The following is an 11,316-nucleotide window of genomic DNA, read 5'->3' as shown; positions in this document are numbered from 1 at the left end:
TGAGGCATTCCAGCGCTCACTGTCTTCAAGTCTCGACTTGAGCTCTTGAATCTCTCTCTGATAGGCGGCGTCATAGGGAGACGCCGCAAGTGGACTACGAATTTTAGCGGCAGCCAGATTTTCGTGGAGTTGAGCCCGTAGTGAATCATTCTCGTGGATTCCCTCTTCAAGCTGTGCGCGGAGGGATTTCAGCGCCTGTATTTCGTCTTTAATGTTGATGTCGTGCCTGAAAGTGAAACGAGAACATCAACTGTAACATTGGAGGCTACCTTATTCGTACTAATTTTCGCGAGGCTTTAATTTCGCGATTTTCGCGATTTGTAAAAAATCGCGAAATTAAAGACTCGCTAAAATTAGGATACGCGAAAATTAAACACGCGAAATTTAATACACTTCCATAATTGCTTTAATCAATGATTAACTACGTTTATAGCTACATGGTAATTGTCATCAGTCTATTTATCTTCTACTTCAGCACTTTCTTCATTCGAATCACTCATTTCTTCTTCTTGTACATGTAGCTCTTTCAAAGCATCTTTCGTGCAGTCATCGAACCGTGTGGCATAAGTGTTTAAAATCATATTTTTACAATTGACTTTTATTTTAAAGTACAATATTGCAGTAGCATTTGATTTATTTGTAGTATTTGCTTGATTTGTCTGTGAGTATTAACGCTATTTCTATTACGTAATTGCAAATCATGATCGTAAATCAATCGTTATTTAAGTGATCATTCAATAAAAAACGGTTTTCTAAGTCTGTCTTTTGTCAATTTTCGCGAAATTAAATGCCCTAAATTTATCATTTTTTGCAAAATCGCGAAAATTAATGCTCGCGAAATATTCGTGTTCCAAATTCGCGAAATTAAGTGCCCGCGAAAATTAGTACGAATAAGATAGTTTAAAAACACCACTATCCCGACTTACTTGCAGATTTGGCAACAATTTTAGAAAAAATCTTCCCACCGCAATTTCCCCTTTTTATTCGTACTGAACTTGCCTGTGTGTGATTACAATTTTTGAACTTAAGAGACAGACTGTGAATCTCAGCCTGCATTAGGGAATATACAATCAAAACTTTCTGGAACCAAGATACCCAAACCAAACGAACAGGAAACGTCTAAAGTGTTTGGGGAGTTTGTCATATCTTCACTTGTGCTAGTTGTCAAACAAGACAAGAATAACGAAATGTGAACAGCCCCCCTTTTTCACTCCACTCTTCCTCACTAAGTGATGGTAAAAAAGAATACATGCCATACTTCATCTCGAAATGCTCCCTGGTCTTTTTTTAACAGCGTTTCAGAAAATAGATTTCAGCCAATCAAAGCTTGTTTCGTAACTAATCATGTGATCACACCTGGCTTCCCCAGCATGCTGTGCGTCCTGAACCACTTGCGCTAGGTTGCCGTACAGCGCACGCTCAGAGGCCAGGATATCATTCAGTCGATTTGTCTCGGCGATCTGAGCTTCAAGTAACTGTTGTAGCTGAAGAACACCTGGTCTCTGCAAAGATAACAGGAAAAACAGGTAAGAGAACTCGGTATATCTGAAACCATAACAAGCAAAACAGGTTAGCACCCCGTATTGGAAAACGGATTGCGTAACAAGGCGAATGCAAAATGTCAGGTTTTTGCGAACAACAACAACAACAACAACAACAACAAAAAAACGTTATAAAAAGGCGTTTTCAACACTTTTAAGATCTACTTCTGCTACCTGGTCTTCAGACCCAGCACCCACTCCGGGACTTTCACGACGTGGTGACCCAGCCCTCTGCAGCCTGGCCTTCAAATTGTTCACTTCTTGACGAAGCAAGTTCACTTCCTCCTCCCCTTGCGAAGCCTGATGATTAAAACATGAGCTTAAGTAAACCAAGAGAACTCTCTGGCGTCCTAAGATATGTTATACAAAGGGTCTGTAAAGTCTTGAGCTTTGAATCCGTAAGAAAACACCTCTCCTGGCGTAGAAATTCCACTGCACGGAAAAAGATGGCGTCTGTTCATTTTACCACAATACCTTGCGAACTTAACACAGCCAATAGTCACATAGAAAACCATACCTTTTTTGCGAAATTCGTCCCTGTACTAACACCATTGTGTATGCTAGGTTTGAAGTTTTTAGAACTTTTCTGTGCGTTTTTATGAGCGTCTTGAGGGTTTTCGTAAGGTAAGAATTAAGGGTAAATGTAGCAGTCGCAATCTTTTTCGGTAGCTAGGGTGGATTATATTTACGCATTATGGAAGATTGAAAGAAACATGTGCAGTTTTATTTTAATTTTTTTTTTCTAGTAGAAAGTTGAAAGGAATTTAAACCATGACATTACCTGTTTACTTAGCCTATTCTTGTAGCTCTCCAGTTGTTGCTCAAGTGAATTTTTTAGGTCTTCAGTCTCCATTAGTTGCTGTTTTAACAAATTATTCGAGCCCTGCAAATAACAGTCAAAAAATTAACAAAAATAATACCTCTTTGAACCATGGTTCTGATGTTGCTTGCTTTGTTTTGCGTTTTCCTCTTACGAATACAAGATTCGACAAGATTTATCACGTTTAATCCGGAACACGAACTATTATGATCACGTCTTATGAAAAATGTAGATTGTTTGCGTATGGTACCTCAAGTTCCTGCGCTTTTTTCTGATAATATCCAATGTTCTCTTTCATGTCTTTAAGTTGCTTCTGTTGGTCGTCCTGCATCTCCTGTAAATTACAAAAGCAAAAAACTATAAACTTGTGCGGACCCTTTTAGCTGGGCGATCAAAGTGCTGTTAACGTGAAATTAAAATAACTTAATTTGCTGTTGAGTGCTCACTGAAGCCAGTAAACAATGTAAACTACTGGGGAATGAGTTCTAACTGAATAAAACCTTATTTTAGAATATCAACTAGTTGCAAGTTAAGCAGTTCACTATCTGCATACCAGCCCGCAAAACTGCAACTGCATTTGTTGCATTTTTCTGTTCTACGAACGCACGGTCTTTCATCGAAATCTCTGGAGGAGAGTAAAACCAGGAGAAGACACGCGCGCGGGAGAATCCCCCCTTTCGGGATTTCGTGTCTCGCGAGTTGGCGCTTTCGATGATTGTCGTCCTCCTCTTGTTAGCGAAAAAAAAAAAAAAAGAAGAAAAAAAAAACGACGTCATCATTAACCGGGCTTCGCCTTTAACTTCTTTGCCTCATTGCCTCTGAATATTGCGAGCAAGAACTTTCACTTCGAGTATTAATCGCAAACCAGAGAACTTCACTGTTATGTGATTTTCCGGCAATGACAGAGCGCTTAAAATTACCTTAATAATCTTGTCCTTCATCTGTGCCCCCTCGCTCAGCATTTCAATGTTGTTCAGTTTCAACTTTAGCTCTGCCTCTAGTTCCAAGTTTGATTTCTTGAGCGCAGCCTGTAAATAATTTTCATTTCCAGTTAGGTAAAATAAAATAAAGCAGGTTTAACTTTTAGTATCATAGAACCAAAGGATTCGCTCGCATGAACGGCTAACGTTCGAAACGTCAGCACTCGAGCCTCTTTACGGTGGTCAAGATACCTAGTTATGAACTCTGTTAATGAAACCAAACACTCCCCACCGACGCAGCACCACAGTTTCTTTAGAAACTAACCCCCTTATCCAAAGCTTACTTTAGTCACTCTAATCAATCACAGTAAGTACAAGCAACACAATGAACCAATCAGAACTCGAAGCAAGTATAAGCAAATGGTGCTAAGCGCGGGAAGACGCGTGCGAGCAGGTCACGATTGATTTTGGTCCGACTTCTGATTGGTTGAGAATGTGGTGCGATTTTATTTCACCAATCACTGAGCGAAGTAGGAATAAAACAATTCAGCGTCAATGAAAAATACCATTTGTAATTTACATTCACCAACACCACCAATTTAGCCCTTTTTGATACGTGCACGCTTGAGTTGGTCTCGCGAGGTATCACGCACTGGTCTTTGACAACATTTTTAGATTCACATTTCAAATACGCCATGCTTTTCAAAGTGGTTTTCTAATTTCACAATAGTTGTCTTGGGTACCAGCAAATCTGGAGACAAACTGGCAAATTATGAGCGATGATATATGGGACAACCTTTTTACGATACATTTCGTAATCTGGGTCTTCATCTGAACAGCATAACTACTACACTAGACTCACCGAGTCCACAAGCGCTTGTTCTTTACCCTTCTGAGCTTCAGCCAAGGCCTGGCATCAAAACAAAAAGGAGAAAAAACAATAATATACCTTAGTTAGCAAAATATATTACAGCATACTTGAAGAATACTCAAGGAGTTAGAACTAACCTGTGACTGCTCCACGAACTTCTGCTTAAGTTCCTAAGACGAAAAAAAAAAAAAAACGTTCGAACAAAGGTAATGTTTTCATTAATTAGAGACCAATTTAGACATCCAATCATAAAAATCCAATAAATGAGCGACCACTACAGACCCATTCATCTATCAACTGAAGCCATCAGTTAATTTGAAATCAGCATTTTCGTTTTGGTTTTGTTAGTTGTGTTATTGCTGCATTTAGAGGATTTTCAACTGAGTTTTGTCAATCAAAATTAGAGAATTCTCTCTAGCCAATCACAACAGATGCAAAAGGAATAAACCAATCAGAACTCGGAGCAAATACATGTAACGGTGCCAAGCGCGGGAAAACGCTTGCCGGCAAGCCATGATTGGTTTTGGTTTTACCTTGATTGGTTGAAAAAATTGGCGGGGTTTTGAGCAATCATAGAGCGTAGCAAACAACAAGCGCGAAATTTACGTTCGACAATCAATAGGCTCCTTTCGCAATATTAAAATTCAACTTGACATCAAGGTCCAGAGGGCACATACAACAGAAACAGAAATGAATTAACATAATATTCGATATTTCTTTGTTTGTGTCCTTTTAGCCTCATCGTCAAGCTGAATTTTAATAGGTCGAAAGGAGCCTATTGAAAAGCGCTCTGTCTGTTAACCAAATCATCACATACATGTAACATACAAAAGTCTTACCTCCAACTTAGGCACGTTCTGTAGCCTTGAACGAAGATTCTCATTGGTGGCCCTGAAACGAAGGAAAACTTTCCATTACCATCTGACCAATCAGAAAATGAGAACGGCGACAGCCAGTAACTAAAAAGTGGTAGTTGCAGCGGTTAGGTTTGGTTTACATGAAAATGAAGATGACTGAGTTCATTCCGACATGACAAAACAGTTTCTTCCAGGGGCAAAATCATTGACCGAAAACGTCTTGAATTTAACCGGTGAAGACTTCACCCAGTTTTTACGAAAACTTCGTCACAAAAGTGACAAGGCAACGGGTTGAAACTGGCACTGGGAAGAGAATTACCCTGAAATGAAATGACTCACATAAATGGACCTTCTCTGTGCTCCACAACACACATGCTAACCCCAGCCTATAACGAAATACTGCAGACCCGGGGCTTATTTAAGCATTATGTTGTAGTAGCTGTTCGTGTGACAATCATACGTACTGTGCTTGTTTAATAAACGCATCTCTTGTTTGTATTTCATGTTGAAGACTCTCAAATTTCATCTTGTTCTGAAAAAAGAAAATAAAACATACCACTTTATTTAAACATACGAAAGAACGCTTTAAAAAAATTATATTTTCGCTAGTAAGTAAATGGTAAACGACATTTAATGAAACTGTTCAACTTCCTCTTGATTGAATGTCGTCTTAAGATCGTGCAACTTGACCTGGTCGGCTAAAGAAATGTTTTGGGTTTTTTTCAGTCAACCAAAACCAATCGCAATTGGTCAACACCTATCTCTACGTTTCCCGCGCTTGGTACCGGTTTCATGATTTCCCCCGCTTGGCACCAGTTCATGATTTCCCGCGCTTGGCATCGGTGCATGATTACCCGCGCTAGACACTGGTTTTATGATTTCCCGCGCTAGACACTAGTTTCATGATTTCCTGCGCTTGGCACCAGTTCATGATTTCCCGCGCTTGGCATCGGTTCATGATTACCCGCGCTAGACACTGGTTTCATGATTTCCCGCGCTAGACACTGGTTTCATTATTTCCCGCGCTTGGCACCGGCTCATGATTTCCCGGGCTAGACACTGGTTTCATGATTTCCCGCGCATGGTACCAGTTTCATTATTTCCCGCGCTTGACACCGGCTCATGATTTCCCGCGCTAGACACTGGTTTCATGATTTCCCGCGCTTGGTACCGGTTTCATTATTTCCCGCGCTTGGCACCGGCTCATGATTTCCCGCGCTAGACACTGGTTCCATTATTCCCCGCGCTTGGTACCGGTTTCATTATTTCCCGTGCTTGGCACCGGCTCATGATTTCCCCCGCTAGACACTGGTTTCATTATTTCCCGCGCTTGGCACCGGCTCATGATTTCCCGCGCTAGACACTGGTTTCATTATTCCCCGCGCTTGGTACCGGTTTCATTATTTCCTGCGCTTGGCACCGTCTCCTGATTTTTCGCGCAAGACACTGGTTTCATTATTTCCCGCGTTTTGGTACCGGTTTCATGATTTCCCGCGCTTGGCACCGGTTCATGATTTCCGCGCTAGACACTGGTTTCATGATTTCCTGCGCTTGGTACGTACGGTTGGGTTTAGTCCTCACTAAGTATTTCCTCAGCAAAGAAATAAACATAACTCCAGTAATTTTTCCTCAACGACTTCTGCAAAAGGATTCCAAACCTACCTCTCGATCGTCGCCTTGCAGTTTCCTCAAGTTGTTCCTGTAGTCGGATTCGAGCCTCTTTAACGACTCTGAGTAGGAAACACAACAACAGATCAAACCGCTCACTTTACAACACCAGCATCTGTTTTTAGTTTAATTTTTCTTTCTTTTGTTCTTACTAACGTGTCCTTGTTGTTTATGTACACGCCAGTTTCAAAAGAAATAGTGGAAATTCTGGAAATACAGTTTACTAGTACCGTAAATGTTCATTCATGACCTTGGAATCTTAAACAATTGCTTCAATGCTTCAACATTAGTAGACCTTGAGAGAAGAGTTGTCCATACAACAGTTTACTAGTAAGTAGAAAGTAGCAAAGAGCTAAAACTTGCAAACTCGAATGGGCTATTAACCGAGCGTCATCACTGCCATTTATCATCAGTTGATCACTGTCACATATTTTCGATCCTGGACAGATTCACCTGACAATATGTAAAACTATTCAAAACCCATCTTTCCCTCAGAGATAACCCTAATAGTAATCAGCTTCTCATTTCTCCTAACAATATCACTGCTTAATCCAATACGCAGGGCATGAGAATGAAGCAAATGATCAGCAAAGATGAAATGTCTTAATCTTTGGGCAAATTCTCCCAACTAGCTCCACGACAAATGTATGAAGAGGGTTAGGAGAATATGTGCGTTGACACTGGAGCTTCCTGTGATGAACATACCGTCTCTCTTTTGCACTTCAGCTTGCAGTAAACCAATGTTTCGTTTAAGTTCCGCCTTTGAGGAAATAAAACCACATGTCAGGCTTGCTAATTAAGGCTGGTTCACACGAGCAACGCAAACGCAAGCGCAAGCGCAAGAGACTTTCACACGTCGAACGCAAACGCAAGCAGAATGAGATACGCACGCGCATTTTAGTACCTTAAGATGGCGGCAATCTTGTTCCCAGAGTCCGCATTACCCTAGCACAGCAGTCGGGAAGCGAGGACTCTGGGAACGAGATAAAAGATGGCGGACGAAGGCGATGTTTCTTTCTCGTCCTCGGCCGTCGTCTGTTAAGGCGAAGGCGCCAAATGCAAAGGCATACCGTTTTCTAGCCCCACGTCTCTTGCTACATCACTCCATGCAAGTTGCTTCTTGTTTTTTTCTTTGAATCCGCTGCAACTTTTGTCTTAAAGCACATTATATTTTCTGACACACTCTGCTAGTTTTTCATCCGATGAGGACGCCATCTTGGTTTGAACTTAAATCACAGAGGCATGGAACGAGTGTTGTTCATCTTGCGTTTGTGTTTGCGTTGCTCCGGTTCACACCTGTGAAATGCAAACGCAAGCGCAAATGCAAGCGCAAGGAAATGAAAAATTTTCCATTTCTTGCGTTGGCGCTTGCGTTTGCGTTGTGGTAGTTCACACGTATGTTTGCTTGCGTTTGCGCTTGTGTTTGCGTTGCTCGTGTGAACCAGCCTTTGCTGTTCATAAAAGCTTGTTTTTTTTTTTTTTAATTACGACCGAAAGGTTTATTTACAGTTCTGAAGGCATTTTCGAGTTTCTCAATCCCAAAATGTTGACTGCAATGCACCCTGGGGGTTACAGTCAATCTCGGGATTTCCCGTGTGATTTACCGAGAACACGTGGGTACGTCGAGATGAAGAACCGCTGTGTCGTAATGTCGTTAAGTTGTTGCGTTAATAAAGACTGAGTGAAAATCGCCCAACGCGACATTCTCCGATTTACCAGCTACGTGAGAGGAATAATCAACATTGTAATAAAACCCAGTGAACGTGACATTATTGAACTGACATGACACTCACCACTTCAGCAGGGCTGGGGGCCTTTGATGGGCTTCTGGTGGACTCCTACAAAAAGGACGAAAAACACGTTGAACAGGTGAAATGAATGAGTGACAATTCCAAAAACAACGGCAAAGATCAAAGAAGTCAATTCATTGTCTGGTGTTAATGTTTTGCCAACCTCAAATCATCATCTTGAACTGTTCTTATCTCGCTTACTTTTGGGGCATCACGGCTTTCAGTTAGATAACGTGTGTACCGTTGGAGAGCTATTTCACTTACAACAAACAAAACTAAAAGTACACTACATTGAAAAACAGTCCGTATTTTTTTGCGTTTTAAGTCGTGTACCAACGCGTGGTCTTTGAAGGGAAAGCTTGGAGCGAACGAGGAAATTGAAAGTGGGACTGGGGGAGTAGGGCGTGAGGCTCGCGCGCGGTGACAATCCCCGCCGGTCAGCGCTTCACGCCTAGCGAGTTCGCGCTTTCTGCGATTCGCGCATTCTTCTGTGAATTTCAATAGGAAAAAAATTGAACGTTTTGCGTCTAAAAGCATACCTTTTACATTAAAGAGTACTAAGAAGCAGTTTTTTTTTCCACATTAATCAAACCGACAGATTTTTCAGGAGATCGTTACTTACGTACCTGTAATGCTTTCAACATCTTATCTTTTTGTTTCCCGCTTTCCACTAAACCCTAGGCAAAAAGAAAACAGTATTATTAAGTTATTAAGTTTTATTCATTTGTTCGTTCATTCGTTCACTCATTCGTTTATTTATTCATTCGTTCGTTCGATCTTTCGTTCATTCACTCATACGCTTTCATTCGTTCGTTCATTCATCGTGTAGCAATATCAACCGTGATGATGATGGGCTAATCTCTCTGATGTTACCACTTACTTCGATAGTTCTGTCCTTGTCATGTAAGGCCAACTTAAGTTTGTCCACTAACATATCGTGCTCTTGCGTGGCCCAAGCCTTGCTGTTTTCCAGCGCCTGAAACGAAAGAGGGGAGGAAAAAAACATTAAAATATCTTTCTTTTCGATGAAAGTTGCCACTCTACCAAGTCATTAACAACAGACGAGAGGGTTAATTAGCTTTGATGTTTGAATCACAACAACGACCAAATCAAGACGGCAAGCAAAATACTAAGGCGCAAATTGCTTTAAGTTCAATGATCAACATAGCTTGCGTGGCCTGAGGCACTTGAAGTGAACAGAGCCACGACTGGTCCTCTCCCCTCAGCACGGCCTTCCGTTCGCTATATTTTCACTGCTACAAATCAAATCTGTACCTGCACTTCGTGTTCCCTACTGTTCAGCAGTTGCTGTAGTCTCTGGATGCTCGCGTTCTTCTCTGTTTGAACTCGCGTCATGTCATTTGTAGCCTCCTGTAAGTGAAGTGGTAATAAACGTTCGATTGACCGTATTCCGGAATAAGAATAAGCGGAATAGCTGTTAAATTTCTCTTTTTTAGGTAAATGTGGGAAGACATTGCTGCAAAATTTCGCTGACACGTGTTAATTTAAGAGGGATTTTGTGCTGCAGTAACTCCAAAAACCTCTTATGAGGGATTTCTTGTCATCATTGTTTGTATTCCTATTCCGGAATAGGCTCAATCGAACGCACCCGAAGAACTCAGCTCGGAGAAGCATTTGGCAAATTGTGCTCAGTTTGTTTTCTTTCCAAACATATGGAATAGTCTGGCCTCAGCGTTACCCCAAATTCTTCCCACTCTGCAAACAAAAAACTGTGTTGATCAACAGAGACGGCAAAAAGCAACAATGCCAAAGCATGGACGGGGATTTTCGAAGAATTTCTCCTGTCAACCTACAAAAAGACGAAACTGGTCCAAGACCTTCGACGGTGATTACAGCTTGCTGCAAGCCTCCTCTGTTGGGTTGTACAATTCAGATTGTAAGAGGGTTTCATACAAGGCTAAGTATGGTGTTCAGTAACAAATGTGCCAAATTAGGCAAAATTGTTTGACAAATGAAGCGCATGCTTTAATAAGTATGATTGTTGTAAGTGGCCTGTTAGAGGCTTGATTTTGCAAAGTCGAAAAGAGGACACAACAGTGAGCGGAATCATGTGAACAGGATTAGCCGCCATGATGCGTCAGGGTAAGTTTGTTCAGTTAACATAATAAACACAACGGAACGCCACTGACAAAAGATAAATGCGCCGGTCAATTCAAAACTTCAACATCCGATGGGCATTTGAACTTTTGAACATTAGCTTGTTCAAATTCCCGCCTCCCGGGCCAAAAGCCGTTCAAATGTCCTACCCTTACAAGACCTCTCCTCGATGACAAATTTTTAATTTCAATCGATCACTATTCATGCTTTGCAAACAGTGATAAATGACACCTTCAAAAACTAGTTTGAAGCCATTTTGAGTGAGCTATTCGCTCACAAAGGCGAAATTTTGTCGTTGAAAAACTGCTAACTCCCAAAACCCAGGAAAACCCCACGCGCAAATTCCACTTGAACAAAAGCCTGAAAAGCAAACTCCGGTTCAAATTGATCGGCGCATAACTGATGTGTCTGCAACCATTGTCTGACCTGCAAGGCACTCTCTTTGTCTCTAAGAGCTGACGTCAGCCTCTGAGTGTTAGCTTCATGAGCAGCTGACATTCTGGAACGTTCTTGGAACATATCCTTAAAAGCAAACAAACAAACAAACAAACTGACGAAATAATTAAAGCTGATAAAAATAGATGATACTGCAAAATTTACTCATTAATACCAGTAGGATTGTCAGAGTGATGGAAGTCCGGATATTCTGCTCTCCTTTTAGTGACTATCATTTTGATTACCCGAGAAAAGTCATCTTTTAAGGTCAAAATCATCAGGCGAGAACCTTCCAC

General features: G+C 41.2%; 1 protein-coding gene across 4 annotated transcripts in view; it reads right to left on the bottom strand.

Moving 5' to 3' along the window:
* LOC146479146 (uncharacterized) overlaps nt 1-11,316 on the bottom strand; it is a 59,052-nt gene that overhangs the window by 20,342 nt on the left and 27,394 nt on the right. For all 4 annotated transcript variants that reach the window (XM_085111385.1, XM_085111381.1, XM_085111382.1 and 1 more), the window contains 17 exons: nt 11,012-11,107; nt 9,743-9,838; nt 9,348-9,443; nt 9,094-9,144; nt 8,471-8,515; nt 7,383-7,437; nt 6,672-6,739; nt 5,474-5,541; nt 4,992-5,043; nt 4,290-4,322; nt 4,144-4,191; nt 3,282-3,389; nt 2,612-2,695; nt 2,323-2,424; nt 1,716-1,841; nt 1,357-1,502; nt 1-226 (listed from right to left, as the gene is read on the bottom strand). The exon at nt 1-226 is cut by the window's left edge and continues 105 nt beyond it. In XM_085111385.1, coding sequence (XP_084967511.1) covers nt 1-226; nt 1,357-1,502; nt 1,716-1,841; nt 2,323-2,424; nt 2,612-2,695; nt 3,282-3,389; nt 4,144-4,191; nt 4,290-4,322; nt 4,992-5,043; nt 5,474-5,541; nt 6,672-6,739; nt 7,383-7,437; nt 8,471-8,515; nt 9,094-9,144; nt 9,348-9,443; nt 9,743-9,838; nt 11,012-11,107 — 1,500 coding nt within the window. The remainder of the gene's footprint in view (nt 227-1,356; nt 1,503-1,715; nt 1,842-2,322; nt 2,425-2,611; nt 2,696-3,281; nt 3,390-4,143; nt 4,192-4,289; nt 4,323-4,991; nt 5,044-5,473; nt 5,542-6,671; nt 6,740-7,382; nt 7,438-8,470; nt 8,516-9,093; nt 9,145-9,347; nt 9,444-9,742; nt 9,839-11,011; nt 11,108-11,316) is intronic.

This window comes from Pavona decussata, unplaced genomic scaffold, assembly GCF_977016875.1.
Source record: "Pavona decussata unplaced genomic scaffold, jaPavDecu1.1 SCAFFOLD_61, whole genome shotgun sequence".
Taxonomy (NCBI): domain Eukaryota; kingdom Metazoa; phylum Cnidaria; class Anthozoa; order Scleractinia; family Agariciidae; genus Pavona; species Pavona decussata.
This window is presented reverse-complemented; position numbering and strand designations above follow the sequence as displayed.